This window comes from Mustela nivalis, assembly GCF_964662115.1.
Source record: "Mustela nivalis genome assembly, chromosome: 3".
Taxonomy (NCBI): Eukaryota; Metazoa; Chordata; class Mammalia; order Carnivora; family Mustelidae; genus Mustela; species Mustela nivalis.
In genome coordinates this window covers 153,853,313-153,877,035 of record NC_139022.1, presented here as the reverse complement: position 1 = coordinate 153,877,035, position 23,723 = coordinate 153,853,313, and the positions used below count along the sequence as shown (strand labels likewise).

The window sequence follows — 23,723 nt, the reverse complement described above, 5'->3', positions numbered from 1 at the left end:
TTTAAGCTGCCCGGCCTGTAGTACCTTATTATGGAAGCCTGAGCAAACTAATACAACTATTAAGAGGGTTGGGGATGGGGGCAGTCAGGATGTTTTGTTATAGCCCTAGCAAAATAATATACCGTCTGACCCATGACTATAGTTTAGGTCTCTAATGAGTTTCTCAGGTACCTAACAGACTTCATTTTACGTCCCAGGCAGTTACTTAGCTCTGGAACCATACTTCTTAGCTTTGGGGTTTAATTAGCATAAGTAAAGGGCTATCTGTTAAATGCATCAAATAGATGAGTCCTCTTCCTTCTAGCAGATACTATTCATCTATTTACCCAAGGTAAATAGGTACAAAAGGTACAACTGACAAGGAGAGTCACCTGCCTTTTTCTTTATTCCTCAAGTCATCCATGTACTAAAGGGAGTATATAGATCACAGGCCAGCTGCTTTTTAACATCTTCCATAGCTAAAGTCTCCTTTACCCTTCCCTCCTACCCAAATTTACATTTCTTTGCTGGTGCTCACTCCACCAACACACCCACGCACTCCCATGATTTTGATATATGGTCCACAGTCTATTATATCTATTGATGCTGTAACTATACTATTTGTATACTGTATTTTGTATACATATATCATATTCTGTAGTTTAAATTTACATAAATGATGTTACATTGCAATCACTCTTCTGAATTTGCTTTTGTACTCCGTCTTATCCTAACTCAACTCGTCTCCCCGTTTCTACCCCTTTCTCTTAGATCAGTCAGATTCTTGGCTTTAATCAAATAGCTTACATAATTGCCTGATGCTGCTGAATTCAGGCCACTGGAGTCCCACCAGAGGTCAAAGCATGAAAGTCTGATTGGGACATCGATCTCCACAGTTTCCACTTGCCTCTGTCCTGCTGAGAGATTTATACCAGCCTGATTCTGGGTCAAAAGTATAGAGGTACTTACTTGTAGGGTCTCCCACTGATGATTAAGATGGGGCCCAATTATAATAATGACTCTGGTGGATTGAAACATATTAAATATATGAAAAATCATAAGTTAATAATGCTTTTTAAGAGATCTTATTAATCACTTTGAAGATTTCTAGAACACTAACTCATTATTATAAAAATTGATAAATAAAAGTAAAAAAAAGATTAAGCATCTATCTTGTCTTCCATATAAACAGTATTTCAGAATAACCAAAGAGCTAGTGAAATGCTAGTAAAATGTCACTATTTTCACACAGTGAAGGAAACCATCAACAAACCCAAAAGGCAGCCTACTGAAGGGGAAGAGAAGTTTGAAAATGATATATCCAATAAGGGGTTAATATCCAAAACATATGAAGAACTTACACAACTGAACACCAAAAATAACCAAATAATCCAACTAAAAATGGGCAGAGAGGGAAACCTGGGTGACTCAATTGGTTGAACATCCGACTCTTGGTTTGGGCTCAGGTCATGATCCCATGAGTCTTGGGATCAAGCCCCATGTCAAGCCTTGAGTTGGGCCCAGGGCTCAGTGTGGAATCCGGATGAAACTCACTGTGGTGACTTATAACGTATGACTATTCAACTTTATTAAGAACATTATAAAACAATACATTTAACAAAAGTATGTTTATTTCCATACGATGCTTTTACATTTTTCTCATCTCAGTTTTATCTAAAGCTAAGCCAATGTCTTCTTCTAAGGTACTCTATTAATAATGTGTGTTCTTTAAACATGGAATCCCTTTGGGCAACATGCAACATTCAATTGTCTACTGGCAATACAAGGTATTTATGATGTTTGGAAATAGTAAACCTCAACACCCATGACCACACAGCCCAGAAGCAACTGGAGATGTATACAAAATCACAAAAACATTACCAACCAGTCAAGCACATTTTGGCTAATATCCATTCACTTTAAAATAGAATTGTTTGTGTTGGTCAGGAAGAGTTTAAAAATATTTATAGACCAAAAGAATGGGTCAAAGACAGAACTGAACATGGAGCACACTAAGTTAGCTAATAGTGTAGCCCTAATTAATTTCTTCTGCTTCTAGCTATAGGGGGTAATCAATACAATTAAATCCATAGTTTAAAAGCCTTTGTGGAAATTGAAATTGTAACAGAAAATAAAATAATGGATAATTGCTTTCTAAGGGAATTCATTAAATGATATGTTTCAGATAGGTATCTCTCTAGTGCATTTTAAATATGATTCAACATCAGGATAAACACATATTCCAATGATGATTTCCTCGCTTAAAATAAACAAATTTGGGGTACTATCTCCTGAACTTGTCCCTTTTTGGGGAAGGACAGGCAAAAGTAAAGGAGCACAGCTCCATTGTAAGTATTGCCTAAATATGGTGATCAAAAAAAGCATATCAATTTTTATCTTTAAAAACGTTAAGAGATTTTATTTTATGTCTTCTAAATGGAATGCCCTTATATTTTTTATCCATTAGTTTGTATATAACTGAGTTTACAGCTCCTCAAATGACATGTCAGTGAAGTTTATTGGGGTAACTTCTAAACTGAGAGAGAATAAGAGAATAAGGACATTGTGTATACTGTGTATATGGACATAAGCTCACCTCAGCTGGTTCTCCAGGCCAGGGTCAACAAAGATCTATTGTAACAGAAGAAACCCAATGGGAAAAAGCCAATATGATAAATCATATCTGATAAACCCAATTTTGGATCATGAGAAAACTCCATATCCAAAAACATAAGCCATTACAAGTCAAGATTTAATTACAGCAGGAGTACATTATTTATGGGCATTGTGAATACTTTCTTTATCTAAAAGCTATCTGGAATTACTAAAATTATCTATATTTATTTATAAATATTGACCCACTGGATCAAAGTGTTACTTCCCAGTCTAGGCTTCACAAATGTTTCTGGTAACCTGGTCCTCGCAAGTGCCTTTTTTCTGCCCTGCCCGGCCCCACCCTAGTCACTGCACCCTTGTCTCTGAAATGTTATAAAGAATGATGAACCCCAAACCTCAGGAATTCCTGGAAGTTGCTATTAAATTAAAAACAGAGCAGCCAAATTCTTTTCAAAGGACTTCTTTGATGGAACAATTATTTCTAGCCTGTATCAAGAAGGAATTCTTCTTTAGGTGCCTGGGGAAGAGTAAACATGCCAAGTATATTAGTCAAGGTCACTTGAGAAGACTGTTTTGTGGATTCTTCTTCTGAGCTCCCGAGTAGAACCCTTAACCCTAATATCCCTCAGATCACAACAATACCAGCTCAGCCATAAGTCTTCCCAAAAGTAGAGCTGGTCTAGTCATATATTCACTTGGTTTCAAAGAGGAGGAAGCCTGCAAAGGTAGAGAAGCGCTGGTGGTCCCCATGAAGAGCGCCATTGCCCATTCTCAGCCAAACCTCATCCCCTTTAGCCAGCTTCAGTACTGCATGGTTGCTGGATGTATCTGACTTCCCCTTTGTTTCATAGCTGTAAAGAAAAAAAGGCACCAACTACTTAGCCTTTGCAATGGAAAATCACCTCTTTACCAAAATATGTCCTCCTCTTCTTCTCCAGGCTCTCATGCACTTAGAGTTCTAGGATTATGTTCTCCAAATGGCATGTGAACAGACATGTACCATTTCTAGAATTGGACAACACAACTCTCCCAAACCCCTCTTCTTGCTTCTTCCTCATTTTGACCATGTGGAATGGTAATGACGATGACCAGAATGACCTGGAAGCCAAGTGTTGTAGCCTGAGTTCTTGAAAACTGTGTAGTGGGAAGATCTCTCTCACTTGTCCCAACCGGGAACAACCACTCTGGACTGTCCCATGAGAAGAAAAGGGATTTCCATTACATTTAAGCCATTAGGCTAATGTTATAGCAGTTTAGTTTACCCTAACTTCTTTGGGATTTCATAACGCAAACTAAAACATGTTGCATTGGCTCAGGATCAGGCAGAAAGTACTGAGGAGACAAAGATTGTGGGCTTGAAAGCTGGAGATCCATGTTGTGCTGTGGCAAAACATTAAGGAAAACATCTGATAACAGAAAGCAGACCTTATGTCCACCAAGCCTATAACCTAAGCAAGGAAGTGACTGGAAAAGCCAAAATACTGCTTTTAGTAATATGTTTCTGCAAAAGATGAGTTCAGACAAAAATTGGTATGTCTGAAGGACAGGAAGAAGAAAGGGAGGGTCTAGAAAGTTGAGGTCTAACAGGGTTGGAAAAGCCAACCAGAGACATCAGATATAAAGTTGATGTTGTCTTATTAAGACTTCTCATCTGATCTAATAGACATGGCCTATGACATAACCTGACAGATTACAAATATTGCCTTTCTACTTAAATCTGTTGTTTTAGAAGATCTTGTGGTAACCACCACTAGTTAAGACAGAAGGGGATGAAGACAAGAAATCAAGGAAAAACAGGCTGAAAAACGAGATGTCAAGAAAAGAATGTTGGATGTGGTTTGCTAACACATGTCACTGACTGGCAGCAAATGGAACAAAAGCCTGATAAGTTTCTGAGGAAATGGTATTACCCAGAAATCCAAACCTGGTTCATGAGGGACTTGAGGTCTTTGACTAAATACTCTTAGTCTTCTAATTTGCACCAGCAAGAAGTGGGCAGTGAAAGACCCCAGGGAACACCTACTCGCCTTTTGGATGGAGACAAACAAGGAAGGTCCTCCCAGAGGACAGAATCAGGGGCCAAAGAGAAAAACAGCTGAAAGGTTGACTTGATAAAAAGGATTGCTCATTCCTAAGACTTGGGGCTTTGAGCTGGATGCATGAACTGCAGTTTAGGCGGTCTTCCATGGGGGTGGAGATGGGGAGATTTATCTTCTAAATGTAGGAAGAAGAATTCAACAGATACTTGGTAGCCAGAGGAGCAGAGAAGCCTGGCTGTTTAACAGACTCCATCTCCCTTCTTCCAGAGGAGCAGCTCTACATTCCTAGCTGCCCCTGCATAGGCTGTGGGGAGTTAGGGCTGGACAACAACGTAACTGTGTTCTCTGAATAGAATGTGAGATGACACATAAACATGTTCACAAACCTGTTTCTCTTTTTGCCTTCTGACTATGGCAATCACAATGACCAGGGAGAATTTGCAAGTCATTTTTACAGGTGGCAGAACTGCTTTCACCAGTCTGCATCTCTCAAAACCCATATGGAGCACCTCCCTCCCAACAGCACATCCCCCCAGTCCCTCCTCCACCCTCTCGTCTCCATCCTTCCCCATCCTGGAGCTGGTCAAGCAACATAGAGCTCTGCAGTGTTTGAGCTGCCATATTGAGTCTTTTTTTTTTATTTTTTAAGGATTTTATTTATTGATTTATGAGAGAGCACAAACAGTGGGGAGAGGCAGAGGGAGAGGGAGAAGCAGACTCCCCAGCAAGCGGAAAGCCCAATGCAGAGCTCCATCCCAAGACCCTAGGATCATGATCTGAGCCAAAGGCAGCCGCCGCTTAATCCAGTGAGCCATTCAGGCGCCCCTTGAGTCTCTTTTTTGCAGCAATTCCACCTACTTATCCTTTTCTCTTTTGGTTTTTCCAAATACATCCCCCCACTGGAGACCAGACTCCAGAAGAAATGGCAATCCTCCCAAGTCATCAAAAGATAAGATAGCAGCCACAGAATTGTTCATAAATATCTCACCACCCATTTAGTTATGGGAAAGATGTTGGCTCTCTGCCTCTTTCCCACATCTTAAGCTTACATCAAAACAAGTTGTAATATTTCTTTTTAAGATAATTTTTTAAAGATATTTATTTATTTATTTATTTACTTACTTACTTATTTGGAGGGGGCACACACCTGTGCACACATGAGAGCGGGTTGGGGGAGGGGCTGAGAGAATCCTCTAAGCAGACTCCCCGAGAGTAGGGAGCCCCATGCAGGGCTCCATCTCACCACCCATGAGATCGTGACCTGAGCCGAAACCAAGAGTTGGTCACTCAACCAACTGAGCCATTCAAGGACCCTAAAGTAATTTTTTTTTTTTTTTAGAAGAAGCTCTAGGGACAGGTTGATAGGATAAATATCAGAGCAGCAGAAAAGCTTAAAGACCAAGGCCCATTCCCAATTCTCTACCTGCCAGCTGAGGAAGATAGTAGAGAAGATCCTCAATAGGGGTCAACTCTGGCAAAGGCTAGGTTAAGCATCTGCCTTCAACTCAGGTCATAATCTCAGGATCCTGGGATCGAACCCTGCATTGGGTTCTCTGCTCAGCGGGGAACCTACAGCCTGATGCTCCCCCTGCTTGTTTTCTCTCTTGCTCTCTGTCAAATAAATAAATAAAATCTTTATGAAAGGAAAGACTGTCCTTTCCTTTCCCTCTGCCCTTCCCCTCCTGCCCTCACAAGCACATGTGCGCTCACACTCTCTCTCTCTCCAACAAATAAGTAAGATGTTTTAAAAATATATAAATGATTAATTATGGGGAGTATTGGTAGTAATCAATCAGCTCAAGGCCTCTCATCAACCTGCTTATTCTCAAGTTCATCAGATTTATTTCTTCCCAAATAGTAATTATAATCTGGCCACATATTGGTATATGGGAGCTCTCAGTGATGACAAGTCAGGTGCTCCTGATTCTTCTACACTCTGTGGTGTTTGCCATCCTTTGAGCAAGCAATGGCGGCATGGTTGACCCTTGTGATAGAGAAGACCACCCACCTGTACATGCTGAACACTGTATTGCCATTGTGCATGAGGTACACATACACTTCTTCAACATCCTCGTGCTTCATCATGCTGAAGGTGAAGAAATACACACCTGAAAAAGGCAGGTATTTATCTGCATTTATATTAACATATTGTACATTGAGGACTGGGAGATACACTGTATGACTTCACGTTTTTTTGTTTATATCCTATGGATTTGTTTCTATGCATATGCTATATCCTATATGGCATGTAGGCTCTTCCTGGCCTTTATTTGCAGGACTTTTCCTTTATCTGCTCTCAGCTCCTACTTTAAATTAAATAAATTTCTCAGTGTGTGTACCGTGTATCCCTAATAAGCACTTATGATGAGATACACACTATTCCTAGGTATCAGTTAACTACCACTAGGACTCTTTGTACAAGGTACAGAGCCTGCATGGATGAACTCATGGCCTCTTCGGCCTAACAAAACAAGCCATGTGAATAGCATTACAGTGGGTAGGTACACTCAGCCCAGAGATGTTAGCCAGAGCTAAGAAGTAATTTTAGCAGAAAAATGTTGATCAGTTCTGAACAAATAGTTTTAGAAACTTATCATGTTATTCATTGTAATAGAAGAAATTATGTACCATAAAGAAAAAGACTCCATGATGACTCAGCAGCATGATCTTGCTACTAAAAATAAGGATCCTTCTCATTTGTAAAGGATCAATGTATTTTAAAAGATGTGAGTTTTCTTGTAAGACTCTAGGCCACCCAACAGAAAGGAACTTAATAGGAACTGATACACTGTAAAAGGTTAGAATGAATCCAAAAGCACAGAGATGAGCAAAAGGGAAAATCTTCCCAACTCCAAACGAGGTGGGAGTTGAGAGTACATTTTGGAAAGATGAATGAATATATATCATCAAGCTCTTATGGATTTTCCAAACTACATTTTCAAATTAGTGACCTTGTCTTTGTGCATTTAAGTTTACAGCAAGGTCTTTCTTGCAGTTCTAGAGGCTGGAAGTCCAAGAGCAGGGTGTCAACACAGTCTGGTGAGAGGTTTCCTCCAGGTCACAGACTTCTGATTGTATCCCCATGTGGCAGAAGGGATTAGGGGACTCAGTGGGGCCTCTTTCATGAGAGGACCAATCCCATTCATTAGAATTCTGCCATCATGAGGTTATCACCCCTCAAAGGCCATACCTCTTAATACCATTAACTTGGGCCTTAGGTTTTCAATGTATGAATTTTAGAGGGACTCATTCAGACCATAGCAGCAGGCCTTGTAAGGGGAAAACCCAGAAATGTCTTTTAAAAAAAAGATAGCATGACACAGCATGTTCTTTTTCAAAGGTGCAATCAAGTATGATAGAAGCTGTGAGGGTACCATGTTGACACCTGCTTCTGAGTCAAGTTGAACCAAGTGAAAAAGTGTGATCATGCCTCATTTAGGGCCAGGCTTGCAGATTCAATATCCTGGGAATAAAGGAACTGGTGTAAAAAATCAGTCATACCCATTCATAAGGCTGGAGATTAGTTCACAGATGCAAAGTAAAGGCAGATCGAAATTACAGGACTCTACGAAAATAGTTTACGTGTGTTCAGATTTTTCCATTTTACAAAGTGTATTAGACACACACATACATAGACATGGGTGACAATCTTCAATGCCTCAGGAAGATAAAGCTGGAATGAAACGACAGGAAAAGATGTTATTTTTCTTGAAACAATGATGGCTACTATACAAAGTAGATTGCAGAAGCCTGTTAGAACTGACTAAGAGACCAGATGGGGAAAAAACGAAAATGTCTACATGTGGAAATATAAAAGTGAGTATGTATATTACCCACCTATGGCTTTCTTCTAGGGAAGCTACTGAAAGCAGAGGTAACCCACTTCTGCTCTAGTTTTTAGGTCTTTGTGTTGCTGTAATTGCAGTAATTCTCTGTCTCATCCCTCCCAAAGCTGAAAAGCAGAAAATGCTCAATTTGTTATCTGTTGTTAAAGGGGGAGACAAATGATGGTTGTTCCCAAGTGATAATTCAAGAGAGTTCTAAACAACTACTAAATCTTTGAGCTTCTTGAAAGCCCTTGAAAACAATGGAAGCCCTTGAAAATAAATAAATAAATAATAATATAGTAATATATTATTAATAATATTATATATTATATTATTAATATTATTATATATTGTATAATATATAACAATATATAAAATAATAATAAATAAATAGAAAATAAATAAAGCCCTTGAAAACAATGGAACCGTTGGGCTTCTCTAGATGCTTATGTAAACTGCAGCCCAGAGGTGTGTAACAAAATAATTATAGGAAAGTTGTCAACCTCCAGAGCAGAAAGTCACATAAAAAAGTTTGAAACTGTTTAAAGTGTGATGAAAGATCACTTGGGTCATTTCATATACCCGTTGACTTCTGAGTTTAGCTGGGTGGAAACCTCAATCAAGGCGTTAAAAACACTTGTGTCAAATTTAACATGGCGACTGCATCCATCAGAATTTTCCTCCTCTCCTTCTGGATACCACATAGGGAAATAAGGAGCATTGAACACAAACACCAGATAGAATCTATTTTTCAGAAGATTAGGAGATATCAAAGTCAATAAACTTAAAATACTTGTCTGTCAGATGCAACAGACAGCAGACAGAGAGTCTCAGGGAAGCAACATGGAGGCTGGGCAGGGAGTTTTGAGGAGGCCACGCTGTGGCTGATCTCACAGTACTGGAAAAAAAGACACTCCCTGATGGAGAAAGGCCACATGCTGAAAAGAAGCTCTTATGAGTGGGGCTGAGATGAAGTCCAAGTGATATTTTGGGGGAAGGTTGCTAGATAAAGTACAAAAAGTGAGGCGAGTGGTCCTAAAATGGCAGATTTCCAAAACTACCACCAAAAACAGGGCAAGAGAAGTTTAAGTGCCAGGCTTGTCTCAGAAGTCTTCCCAGACCCAGGGCAGTCTGCAGAGGGACAGAGAAAACACACAGAAGGGCCACACTTGAGAAGGACCAGAGTGAGTCTCCTGGTAGCTGGAGAGGGAGCCATGGTAGAAGCCAGAAGTATGCTGAAGTCCCCCCTGTCGTCCCTCCTCCCCCCAAGAAACTACTATCTGTGGCTGGCCTAAGGAAACCCAACTCTTTCAACCGCCAGTCAGCTTTAGAAAGTAGAAAAGAAGAGCGAGCAGAAACTACCCGTAGAGGAAGAATACTCACCAAGAAGCAATGTTGTCAGGTAGTAGATGAAAACTATAACTAAATCTGAATGTAGACATCCTGAGTTTAAGATAATGTTAATAAAGCAAATCCTTCTATGAAAGAATATTATTAAACAAAAAGCAGGAACTCCTAGCAGAAATGTTCAGATAAGAGAAGGAACTAAAAACTGGGACTAATAAGTAAGGTAAGGCATGGGAAAAGTAAAGAAACAACACAGAAATAAGACAGAAGAAATTGGAAGAAGCAAAAAGGAAAATTCATCCTCAGCATATGTAATTAAGGACATGCAGCATGTAAGGACCTATTTAGCCAGAGCGACTCCACTTTGGGATGGAGAAAGCAAACAATGTGAAATGGAAATTAAAAAACAAAAACAAAAACAAACAGCAAGAGATTAGAGAAAATAATAGCTACAGAAGACAAAGAAAACTTAAACACAAACCCAACTAAACATTTTTGGAGCCCTTCCCATGCTACCATCTGCAATTTTGAGAGGCTGTCGACATTCCCTCTCCATCAGCCCTGTCATGCCAGTCTCTATTTCAATGGTCACATCACTTCCTGGCAGATTCTGACCTCCTTGGCTCTCAAAGACAGTGTGATTATCTTGGGCCCACCTACATAATCCAAAATAAGCTCCCCATCTCAAGATCCTGAATTTACTCAGTCTTGTGAAATCCCTTATTTTGCCATATAAGGTACCATTCGCAGCTCCTGGGGATTTTAGGTCTTGGGCCAATTTGGGAGTCATCATTCAATGCCTACAGCTTCCTTACTTTCAGCCACCACAAGCTGATCATTCTGGGTAGACTTTTCCTGCTGTCCTTTGACTAGGTGGCTGTAAGCCTTCTTTTTGCCCTGAAAAGTTTTTTTAATTATATATATATATTTTTTATTTTCTTAAAGATTTTATTTATTTATTTGACAGAGATCACAAGTAGGCAGAGAGGCAGGCAGAGAGAGAGGAGGAAGCAGGCTCCCCACTGAGCAGAGAGCCAGATGTGGGGCTTGATCCCAGGACCCTGAGATCATGACCTGAGCTGAAGGCAGAGGCTTAACCCACTGAGCCACCCAGACACTCTTTAATTATATTTTTAAATACAAATTTAAACATGGTTTTTCCTTCTTCTTGCTGTACTAAGGTGGGGTGGCACTGAGAACAGTGTGACTTGTGTTAGGAAATCAGGCAATAAGCCAGCACATTGTTTATGGGATATTTTTGAACTATATTAAGACCAGTGAAAAGGTCACTAGGTTTTTATTGTCATCATAGTGCAGCAATTCGAAACCCTGTCCATGATAAAACACTCCTCTCCTCTGGGGTTGACCACTCACAAGCACCCTCCGCCCCCTCCCCTGCACCTTAGGACACCACTGGTTAACTTGGGCGCCTGGGTGGCTCAGTCAGTTAAGTGTCTGCCTTGGGCTCAGGTCATGATCCCAGGGTCCTGGGATTGAGCCCGGGGCAGGCTCCCTGCTCAGCGGGGAATCTGCTTCTCCCTCTCCTCCCCGCTCTTGCGCGCTCTCTCTCTCTCTCTGTCTCTCATATAAATAAATAAAATATTTTTTAAAAGATAAAAGTGTATTCACCTTTTTGAATTCTAATTCATTTACTTTGAAATCCAACAGAAATCTGTAAGAATTTCTGTACTAGAGAAAGTACAAAAAGTGAGGTGATCACTTTTAACCGGAATCAGAAAGAATTCTCAACTCTCGTAGTGTCTTCCTTTCTTTGTGTCCTCTTCCTTCATCATTTACCTTCCTCCCTCACGCTCTCACCTTTTGCCTACCTTCCTTCCGTCCTTCCTTCTAGATTGCTAGTTGATTAATTCAGTCATTCATTTGTTTTTACTTCTCACCTGATACTGGGGCCCCAAATCTACCAGTCATGACATCAAAGAAGTTTCCGATGTTGGTCTCCACGCTGCTGAAGATGATCCCGCTATTCTGGTTGCTGAAGTGGGTCGCCAGAGAAGCCATGAATGCAATCTAAGGAACGTTAATTAACAGGAAATTTATCTTAAAGAAATGAGGTTTTCACAAAAGTAAGTTTTGTTCGACATTATTTGTAACAGCTAGATTGGAAATAAACAGAAAAAAATTAAATCATGGTAATTTTTAACATTTTTTATGCTATGAAGCCATTAAATGATAGTATATGTCAGCAGTTCTGACCTTGTGTTTCATGGAACATTAGACTTCAAAAGGTTTTTTTTGAAATATTAAAATACTATTGTGGGGAAAATATAGATGAAATCGACGAATAGCTATTAAATGTACATTAGCATATTAAAGGATCTGAGAAGGCCTGCAGCAAAATAACCTTTTAATTTTATTCACTCTGTGTAATTTATTTCTCCAAAAGAACTGTGATATTATGATGTATAATAAATATACATTTAGTCTTTGTCCCAGCCTTTGGCATAGTGCCCAAAACCATTGAAAATCTTAAGTGTTTAGAGAGATCAAGGGGTCTTTTGTTATGTTAATGAGATAACTTTTGGAAAGCTCCTAGGTAACCTAAAGATGGGGCCTATTTGCCATTGGAGCCAACCATGTGGTTAGAGATGAGTGATCGGTCCCACCTTACATCCAGGAAGGGTAGAGGGGCAGGAGGTTGAATTCAATTACCAATGGCCTGTGATTTAATCAATCCTGCCTATACAATGAAGCCTCCATAAAAACTTAAAAGGCAGGGGCTCAGAGAGCATCTAGGTTGTTGAACATGGGAAGTGCTGGAGAGTGGTACTTGGTCTCTGAGAGGGTATGGCACCTCGGCACCCTTTTCCCCAAACCTTGCCCTATGCATCTTTTCCATCTGTTCCTGAATTACACCCTTTTACAACAAACCAGGGATTGAATAAATAACATGTTTCTCTGAGTTCCTGCTAGCAAATTACTTGAACTCCAGGAGGGTTCGTAGCCTCCCCTTCATAGCCAGAATGTCGGAAGCACAGACTTAGAGTCTCAATTTGGCGGTGGCGGTCTTGTAGGGTTGAGCCTTTAACTTTGGAATCTGAGGCGTTTTCCAAGTAAGTAGTGTCAGAATTGCGTTGAGTTGTAAGGACACTTAGCTGATGTTGGACCAATGCTTGGTGGTGTGGGGAAAACCCTCACACTGGAACTGTACCACTCTTAGACAGTCACATTTGAAAATAAATGCCAGTCCCCCATCAACATGCGTCATTGTAAGTGAGTGTGAGTTAAATCAATAAATTCTTTAGTTTGCTGGGATTACCTGTCTTCAATGAATGGGAGTTTAAAGGAAGGGCTTAGAGGAGAGTGTGAGAGAGGGAATAATTGGAAGTTTGGAAGACTCAGGGGAAAGCAGACTGAGGAAAATCAACACGGCAAGGATTTGGACAGTCAGAAAGACAGCGTGAAGGCTGTGGACGCAGAAGGAAGGGGAAAGTAAAGGATGACACCAGAGGAGGGATTTTGAAAAGGGAATAAAGGGTCCTGGAATCACCCTTCTTTACAGGCTGCGTGAGGCCAGTCATCCCTCCTCTGTAATGCCTCCTTTAAAACATGTGAATGTAGGGGACGCCTGGGTGGCTCAGTTGGTGAAGCATCTGCCTTCAGCTCCGGTCATGATCCCGGGGTGCTGGGATCCAGCCCCTTGTCGGGGTCCCTGCTCAGTGGGGAATCTGCTTCTCCTTCTCTCAGCCCATGCTCTCTCTCTCTGTCTCTCTCAAATAAATAAAATCTCACAAAGAAATAAAATGATAAAAAAAATAAAACTGTGTGAATGCAGTTCTGCCAACATTGTGGTTGTCAGGTAATAATTGATGGAGCAATTTAATCATTGCCCAGGTGCACTCCATCAGACTGGCTACAAGGGCCCCTGAGCCTTGTACAACCATCGCAGGTTTAGAGTTAGAGTTTCTAGCTTTGGGAATGTTTATCCCCCTTCTCATCAGACACCTTTCACCTGGCTAGGCAGCATCTGTCTTTTCTTTGTAAATTATTGATGGCCCATTGATGCCAGGTTGCTACGATTATTAAACAACATTCATTTACAAGTGACAAAACCTCAAAAGCAGTTAGAGAAACACAAAAGACCTCTTAAGTTATAACTTTAAAAAATCAAGGCCCAGAAAAATGATGGAATTTATACAAGGTCAACCAACCACCAGATACGCCCAAATAAAAAACAAAGTTCTCCCCCAGTCGCTCTTTCAGACAAGAGTCTCTGTATTCTGGTTCTTGGAAGGTCTCTCCTGCTGTGGTACATTCTCTCATTTACACACGGCCCCCAGCTGCCGATGGTTCCACTTAATAATATTTCAACTTTAGATGCTGCCATAGCAATCCGCATTCAGTAGAAACCACACTTCAGATTTTAAATTTGGATCTTTTCCTGGGCTATCAATATGCAATAGATCCTCTCTTATGATGCTGGGCAGGGGCGCTGAGCTACAGCTCCCCGTCAGCCACAGGATCAGGAGGGTCAACAACAGATATTACACTTAACAACCTTTATGCTAACATAAATACTAGCTTTCAATGGCGATAGGAATCCCTTGAAAAAATCAATTTTTAAAAACATCAGCCAGAAAATAAAGAGATAACCAAAACTTAGTAATTTTCATGGTGCCCTAACCTTGCATTTTCCAGTTTTAGATGTTATTGGCAACAAGAATTTTGAACATCTCTTAAAGGAGACATAAACAGTAAACAAATGAGCATGTAAGCTTAGGCTAAAATATTCAATTAGAGCCTCATAAATAGATTCAAAACACGTCAAACTGAAATAAATATAGTCTGGTCTAATCTAAACTAGGATGGGGGACCCAAAAATAAAACATCTCTAATGATAAAGAAGACACGGAGAAAAATTTAAATGAAAACTGTGCCACAAAATCTTGAGTTGATAGAGAATGATACTTATATATTCATATCCATATATGTGATTTAAATTGGTAAATGTAACAAAATGAATACATAAAATATTCGAGGTAGACACATGCCATTTTTACATTTGAGTTACCAGAAACCTTTTTATTTAACATCTCTTTTGATAAGGAAAATGGAACATTAGCAGATACCCAGGGCTGTGGTGTATTTGGTCTAAGAAGGGAGTTGAATTTCAACTTCTTAAGAATGATTTCAAAATGTTCTTTGAACAACAGTGTGGGCCATCTGTGAACATCCCGCAGCGGGAGTGAGTCAAGCCAGCCTCGGGCATGCGGCCATGCAGGCCAGGAGCCAACAGAGAGAGCGTGAAGAAGCTCTAGGACCTTCTGCCTCCTGCACTGCGAGGGTGCAGGCAGTTTAGAAGTCCAACGGAGATCTGCCCAAGGTGACTTACCTGCAGTTCTGGAGGAACCCCCGGGTAGCCCTTTTCTCCCTTGGGGCCATGCTGCCCTCTTTCACCTCGTGGCCCAAGGTCACCTTTGTCTCCTTTCTCACCTTTGGCCCCTTCATGGCCAGTGGCTCCATTATTGCCATTGTTCCCGTGGTTTCCTTAAATTATAAGCAGAAGGCATCACTGGGGAAAGCCCCCATCACTCACACTGACCACCTACTGTTATACAAATACAGACCCTTTCTTCAAAAATGCTCACTCTCAATTGCAAAAGAAGACCACTTGAAACAGTCCTGAACACAGCCAAGGGGGCAGCACCAAATGAGCTCTCTTACTGGGGACACTGAAGACAGCCTTAGCCATTCAAGTCTCCAAAGACTGTTTTTCCCATAGAGCAAGAGTTGGATGAAAAATTTTGAGGATTGGGGCAGTTCAGTCATTGGGCATCTGCCTTGGGCTCAGGTCCAGATCCCAGGGTCAGCATCTGGCTCCCAGCTCAGTGGGAAGCCTGCTTTTCCCTCTCCTACTCCCCCTGTTTGTGTTCCCTCTCTTACTGTCTCTCTCTCTCTCTCTCTGTTAAATAAATGAATAAAATCTTTAAAAAAAAAGAAAAGAAAAGAAAAACTTGGGGGACTGATAATCGGAGTATTATTTATAATAGTAGAGATTAGAAACAAACAATACTGGAAGAGCTCCATTAAAAAAAAAAAGGCACATCCCAGTAAATAATGTTATACCACCCCCCCAAAAAGCTAAAGATATTTTTAGATTAAAAGGTTATGAATCATTAGAGGCAGTGCAATAATATGTGTGAACAGTATTTATATACTATGTGTAAGGGCCTATTTAGCCAGAGCGATTCCATCCGGTTAAACAGTGATTTTGTTGTTTATGCAGTAAAACTTAAACTGACCCTGCCGTCCCCCCTCCAGGGAAACTTACTTAAAAGCAAGTCCCGGAAACCAGTAGATTATGGTCAACCGTCCCTGATAACAGAGCCCCATTGCAGGGATGAATCAGGCCAGGTGGAGACATCCAATCAGTGGGGTGCACATACTGTCTCCCTAGCTACCAAGGTGTGTGAGCCCTGCCTTTTGGGCACCAATTCTGACCAAGGTGATAGGTTAGTTCAAATAGCTACTATGGGGTGAATTGTAATTCGATTGGTCACCCGTGCGTGACCTAGCATGACTGTGCAGCTTTCTCTGTGTGTTGCAATCTCATTGGGCACCTGTGTGTGGCCAGGCTCAAAGGCCACATGGCCTTTGCTCTATAAAAGTTAGTCTGTGAGGCTGGGAGGGGTAGCCCTCTCTGTAAGAGGCGGCCCCGAATGGTCAGTTTGATTCTTGATGCTTGACTCGAATTAAAGCTTTGCTTGACCTTCGCTTTGTATCAGTCTCGCTCCTTTGATCACAGACCTATTATTGGGGGACCTTTCACGACGTAAAAATATTTCCAGTATTTTTTTTTCCCAAATGGATGAAACATGAGTGGCTTTTGTGTTATGCTATGTACTCTTCTGTCTCTTTGAATTTTTCTATAAAGGACGGGCACCACTTTTATCATGGAAGGAGATGTAAAATCATTGATGCAAATTGTAACAATAATTTTGAAAGCAAGGCTTGAATAATGATTTCAACTCTTCACTCTGCCACTAAGAGACAGTTTCTACAGCTCTTCCTTTATTTTGTATTTGCTGAATTTCGCACCCCTTCGCTGTTAAGACAAATGTGTTTTGTTGTTTTTTTAAAGACTTCATTCATTCATTTGACAGAGAGAGATCACAAGTAGACAGAGAGGCAGGCAGAGAAAGGAAAGGAAGCAGGCTCCCCGATGAGCAGAGAAGCCAGACTCGTGAGCTCGATCCCAGGACCCTGAGATCATGACCCGAGCCGAAGGCAGAGGCTTTAATCCACTAAGCCACCCAGGCGCCCCCCTTCGCTCTTTATTTTGCCTGCCACCTTTGGTCAGGGATTGTACCAGGCTTGCCAGCGCTCCAGGTAAATAAACTTGAACTGTATTTACAAGTTAATGGGCCAAAAAAAAAAAAAAGAAAAAAGCTATTTTGTTTGGGAACATTTAGCCAAGGCCAGCTTGTTCTGTACCCACAAGAAAGTTTAGCCTCAGAAGATATTAAGAGGCTGAATATTCTCTAACCCCAGTCCCTGCACCTGCGGGCAGATGCCCTTGATGTTAAAGGACATGGACTCTGAGACAGTAATCACAGTTTAAAGTCTAACAGAATATTTTCTCATTTTAAATTTGGTTTCATATAAGAAGTCACTCAAAATTATATTAAAAAATGAAACCTTGGGGAACCTGGGTGGCTCAGCCAGTTAAGCATCTGCCTTCGGCTCAGGTCATGATCTCGGGGTCCTAGGATTGAAGTCTGCATCTGGCTCCCTGCTCAGTTGGGAGTCTGCTTCTCCATCTCCCCCCTGTTCTCTCTCAAGATCTCTTTCTTTCTCGAATAAATAAATAAAATATTTTTTAAAAATTAAAACTCATATGATAAATGTTAACATCAATGAAGGTGAGAGAAGAGAAAGTAGACTGCTGTCAAACCCCGAGAAAAAGTCCTGCCCCCAGGAACTGACATGGGGAAGAGGAAGACAATGAACCCTCAGAGGGATTTGGGAGTCCTAAGACAGAAAGGATCTGGGCTATCCTTTCCGTGGCTGACCCCAGACATTAGCCAGTTTTCAGGACCTCCCGTGCCTGGGGCACACTCAGTGGGGTAGGGTGGCTCGGTGGAGTCCGACAGCATTTCCCATGCTGCCAAGTGGTGCGGGAGCCCAAAAATATTCCCATGAGCCCAAGAGAGGCATGAAAGTCAACCCGGAGATAGCTGAACATGGACAGACCCTGAGATTAAGGGAAGAAAAACTTAGCTAGACACAAATTCGGACAGAAGGCTGTGTGGTTCAGTGAATGTCACTATGGAGATGGCAATAGCCAGGCCAGTAAGCGCTCCTCTTCCCCCACCTTCAGGTCCTAAGTTCCCTGAAAGTTAGAGTGTGTTGCATGAAGCACGTTGTGGAAGAAACACCAAAACGAGCGTATGTCCAATAAGAGTCCATAATTCTGTACTCCATGCTGGTTAAGACCCCCCTCCCCACTGCCACCAGTGAATCGGGTGCCCCAAGATGTCTAACACCTGTGGGATCCTGGGAGTGGGATAAATAATAAATACTACTGAGCTTCTGGTACATTGTTGCACCTAATTGGCTCTGTAAACCTAGTCCCCTCCCGAACTCCCTTTTGGATTTTCCACACATACCCTTTGGATCACACAAAAGTGAACCCAAATGATTTCGATTTGCCCTGGCTCCGGTTTTGGCACAGGGCCCAGTTAGACTGGCAATAAACAGAGCGTCTCTCTCATCCTTACCTGGGATGCCAGGGGGTCCGGGGGGCCCCGGGGGGCCTTGGTAGCCTCGGAAACTGTACTCTCCATGGCAACACTTGCTGCAGTCTGGGGGCAGCCCTCCAGTTTGTGGAGACTTTAAAAAGATACAGAGAGAAGGGGGAGTCATTAGGACTTGTGAACTTCTCTTGGTCTTGTCTTTTGGGCAAGTTTAACTCCAGACAACCTAGGACAGCATCAGAAAAGCTGGTGTGGACTTGACTGGCGTGCTAGCTAAAGAGAGCAGATGACCAAAAGGACCAGGAAGCCAGAAGGTCAGAAGAAGGGCATGTTCTTTGGAAAGAGTGTGGTGCTGACAGGAGATGGGGCAGTATTTCTGGAAAGTACTGTCCTGAGGCTACTGGTAATGGCCAAGAAGGAAATCTCTTCAGAGCCGGCCCTCTCTTTCCCAGCTGCCAGGAGCCTCCCCTGTCGCTTCTTTGAGTAGGTGACCCTCAAAAAGTAAGAATGGTAAACTTCCAAGAGAATTAAGAATTTCTGTATTTAGGCTACAGGGATAAGAGTTCTTAAAATTTTGAGTCAAAATGCCACCCTTTCAGTCCAAGCACACTTCAATTGCCTTAGGACATGGAAGAAACAAAGTATTCTTTAGCCCAGTAAATTAGTATTAACTATCTACATCTTGAAACAACTTTAACTCCCCTTTGAGAAATATTTAACCTCAGGTTCTGTTCCATATTTCACTTCAAAATTTTAAATGATTATCACATCGTTCAAACCAATATTCAGCAAGTACTTAATGGATACTAAGTATACTCAAATATGAGTATCTGCCTATCTATTTAAAGAAAAATTTCTTTTTTTAAGAAAAGATTTTATTTATTTATTTATTTATTTGACAGAGAGAGAGAGAGAGAGAGAGACAGGGAGAGAGGGAACACAAGCAGGGGGAGTGGGAGCGGGAGAAGCAGGCTTCCCACTGAGCAGGGAGCCTGATACAGAGCTCAATCCCAGGACCCTGGGATCATGACCTGAGCAGAAGGCAGATGCTCAACAACTGAGCCACCCAAGCACCCCTAAACAAAAATTTCTAAAATGTGTGCTTACCATCAAGGAACTACAGATCTAGTGTAAGAGCTAGATTCGCTGATAAAATTTAGAGTGGCACCAAATTGGTAGCTTGCCTTTTGATTATATCATATAAAATACTAATGGAAACTTTCCTAGACTTGAGTTATAATTCAATGGTCTTTTGAAAACAGCATATTGTTTGTAAAGGATTCTAAAGAAAGAGAAGGAGAAAAAGGTTGGAGGGATGGGGACAGAATAAGGAGAAAGGAAGAAGGAATCTGAAATTCAGGTTGTCTCTATCATTAGAAATCCAAGCAGAAAAGTGGGTCAAGTCTTTCCCATTGCTGCACATTTAGACTTCACTTTTGTTGTTGTTGTTGTTTAATTAAAAGTGGGCGTGGACTTTTTCCTCACCCCCTCATTCTTTTTCTCTACAGGCCTCTACCAAGCTCTTCAGGGAAAACACAGAGCATCAGTAGTCTCAGCATTCTCTTGCAACAGCTCAGGGCTGGATCTCAAGTGATCAGGGGACACAGTGTGGAGCTAACTCATGTCTAGTCCTCTGCCCACCAGACCCCTCACTGGACAGATGTGGGAGTCTGTAAAAACCTTTGGTAAAACTGGTGGAGGAATAAAAAAATCAGCCAAAGCGAGTGGCTGGAGACAAGTGACTTCAGACACTTGGAAAGTCAGACACCACAGCACTGCGTCACCTTCCAATCCAAGGATGCAATCTGAGAAGTAAGTATTTCATAGTTTCCTGGTGTGATTTTGCTAATGTGAAATACAGTTTTTTAAGTTCTCAGAAATCTAAGATTCTGCCAATAATGGGCTTTAGGAGAGAAAGAGGGAAAATTCCGAATCGGGAGCCATTGGAGAATAGAATTGAGTTCCTGGGACCCTAAGAATTTTAGGAACATGTCTGTTCTGGAACCAGAACTCCCATCTCAGTTCTGTGTGACTTCAGTGATGTCACTGCCCCCTGCTCCCAGGCATCATTTTTCTTGTCCACTAAATTAGGGCACTAGGTAAAACGGTTAGGAAATTTCTTGCCAGATTGAAGAGCAAGCAAAGATACTAAAGGTCTTTTCTAAATCCTTAAATAATAGTTTAGAAAGATTTCACTTGTGAAGTCTAGTGTCTGAGTGTGAGAAGTTAGCTCCAGGAAAGAGCTCCTTGGTACCAGAGCTAACTAGCACTGGGGTGGGTGTCCAAGGTACTTGGGAACACTTAGAAAGCAGAGACCTTCCACCCCAGCAGGGAGAATCTTCTGATTCCTACTAGCTGGTCATGTTCTGAGAGCCGTCCTACAACATTTCCCATGTTCCTCTGGTCCTTCACAACACAGTCAAATGGACTAATGCTCGTGAGCCTCTGGAGGGCCCCTTCAAACAAGCTGGACAGGATGCCTTAATTCAGAGGTTGTCATCACACGCGGGGGAGTTACCACAGACACCCTCTTAAGTTTATCAACCCTCAACTCACAATCATGTCAAATTTGAAAGCCAAAGACAGGAGAATGAGCAGTGTGGGAGGAGGGATGGGTCTCTAAGACAAGTCCCATCCATTTTGTGGATGGAGGCCATGGGACAGGTACTGAGGTTTGAGGTCTGCTCTTAGTGAGTGACTTCTCAGAAAGAGGGTCCACAGCTCCTTCTTTAACTGAAGAGAGACGGAAGACAAAGGAGAGGGGAAACGGGAAGAAGGGGAGGAGGGAATCCAGGAGGTAGAGGAGGAGGACCAGAGATTAAAAAGGATGAAACTGCCTAGAAAAGAGAGCCCAGGTCTGCTCAACCCCCATCTCTGCACACTCTACCCACCATGAACCCCATGGCCAGAGTCCTCTTTCTAGAATACACACCAGCTCACCTCACTGCGCTGTTGTGAACAAACAAACACAACTTTGGCTGGAAAACTAAGGTCTGAGCTCCATAACCGGCCAACAGAATCTTCCAGGCGGGTCCTGAGATCATCCTGTGTCTTCCTCCCACGGCCTTCACCTATACCCACTCCTCCAGGGCTCTCTTGTCTCTTTGCTGTCCCACATATTTTTAAACTTTATTTCTTGCGTGGTTAATCATCCTTTTTGGGTCACCTTTGAGGTTCAAAGCAGCGACCACCAGCACTCTGGCACTGTCTCCCCAACTGCCTTTTGTGTAGAGATTTTGTTGATCACGTGGTGTTCAATTGTCTGTTCATCTGTCCCCACGAGAGCCTCCCCAGAGCTGTCTGGAGATGGGCTTGGGCTTATTTATCCCTAACATAAAGCTTGACACATAGTAGAAGCACAGGAAATTATAGGTGAAACGATAAATGAGAAAAAAGAAGAATTAAAAGAAGACAGGCGAGGAATGCAAGGAAAAGGGGAACACAGGAAAATCCGAAATGCCGCGAGTTTCCATACCCATTGGCTGATGAGTCGTATTGAAGATATCCAGAATATCAGTGATTCTAAATCTTCTCGGTATCTGCTGAAGGGGGTTTGTTTGAAAATACTTTAAAAGCCCGGGAGGGTTTGAAAGCCTCCCCTCGCGCCCGGACCCCCCACAGCCACTTCAAGTAAAGAAAGCCAGGAAGTGACTTCTTGCCCCCTCATCTGACTCCAGCATGCTGGCTGCCTACGCCTGGAAGGTGGGGTGAAGCAGAAATGTCATTTGGATTCCGGTGGCCTCCTCAGCGTTGGTTGCCAAGAAATAACAAATGACAGCCTACATCTGCCTTCTGCATGTCTGGGAGCTCATACTGCGAAGGCCAGGGAGGGCCCAGCAGAGAGATCCGATCCACTGAAATGGAAAGTCCAGGTCAAAGCTTGGACCAAAACGAAAATATCTTCACCACTAAGAAAATACAAAGTAGCATGAGTCACCCTCCAGTCAAAAGATTATCAGATGAGGGGACGCCTGGCTGGCTCAATCAGCGGAGCATGTGACTCCTTATTTTGGGGTTGTGCGTTCAAGCCCCACAGTACGTGTAGAGATTACTTAAAAAAATAATAATAATAATAAAATGTGGGGGAGGGTGGGGTGCTGGGAAGTGGGCTTGGTTAAGCTTCCAACTCTTAATTTCAGTTCAGGGTGTGACCTCAGAGTTGGGAGATTGAGCTCCATTTCTATTCCACACTCAGCACCAGAGTCTGCTGAAGACTCCCGCCCCCTCTGCTCCTGTGCACTCTCTCTGTCTCTCTCGAAAATAAATAAATAAATCTTAAAAAAAAAAAAGATTGTCAGATGAAAGGACCATCTCTAAAAGTGGCCCTTGAAAAATAAGTATTTGGAGATTATTTCTTTTGTTGCTCCTTAAAGAAACAACTTTTTCTTTTTCTTTTTCTTTTTTTTTTTAAGATTTAATTTTATTTATTTGAGACAGAGAGAGAAAGAGCATGAGAGGGGAGAGGTCAGAGGGAGAAGCACGGAGCTTGATGTGGGACTCAATCCCGGGACTCCAGGATCATGACCCGAACCGAAGGCAGTTGCTTAACCAACTGAGTCATCCAGGCGCCCCCTCTTTCTTTTTTATTTTAAGCTTTTACTTATTTAGGGGTGCCTGGGTGGCTTAGTCCTTAAGTGTCTGACTTCGGCTCAGGTCATGATCCAAGGGTCCTGGGATGGAGTCCCACATTGGGCTTCCTGCTCAGCTGGAAGCCTGCTTCTCCCTCTCCCACTCCCTCTGCTTTTGTTCCCTCTTTCTCTGAGAGTCTCTCTCTCTCTGTCAAATAAATACACAAAGTCTTTAAAAAAATTTTTCTGTATTTATTTGACAGAGAGAGAGAGAGAGCGAGAGAGCACGTGTGAGCACAAGCAGGGGAAGTGGCATGCAGAGGAAGAGGGAGAGGCAGGTTCTCCACTGTGACAATGTGGGTCTCCATCCCAGGACCCTGGGATCACGACCTGAGCCCAAGGCAGACGCTTAACCCCCTGAGCCACCCACATGCCCCAAGAAACAAATTTTCTTCACACAGGCTCACAGAACAATCTGGGCGACTGCACTAAGCCAAGTCAGAAATCCCAGCTCAGCCCTGGATCTCCATCTGATCCTGTGTTGGGTTTCAGTATGATCCTTTTGCTAGTACCAACCCAAACTTTTCAATCTGTGAGAGGACAGGCTTAGATTTCACTGGCATGCAGCTTTCC

At 42.2% G+C, this 23,723-nt stretch overlaps 1 protein-coding gene across 3 annotated transcripts in view; it reads right to left on the bottom strand.

The window, feature by feature from the left end:
- Positions 1–1,545: 1,545 nt before the first annotated feature.
- The window catches only part of C1QTNF3 (C1q and TNF related 3), a 70,365-nt gene continuing 48,187 nt past the window's right edge, over positions 1,546–23,723 (bottom strand). For all 3 annotated transcript variants that reach the window (XM_082724874.1, XM_082724873.1, XM_082724872.1), the window contains exons 2-6: positions 18,547–18,658; positions 15,159–15,313; positions 11,707–11,836; positions 6,643–6,742; positions 1,546–3,446 (exon numbers count right to left, since the gene is read on the bottom strand). In XM_082724874.1, coding sequence (XP_082581000.1) covers positions 3,287–3,446; positions 6,643–6,742; positions 11,707–11,836; positions 15,159–15,313; positions 18,547–18,658 — 657 coding nt within the window. In that variant the 3' untranslated portion in view covers positions 1,546–3,286. The remainder of the gene's footprint in view (positions 3,447–6,642; positions 6,743–11,706; positions 11,837–15,158; positions 15,314–18,546; positions 18,659–23,723) is intronic.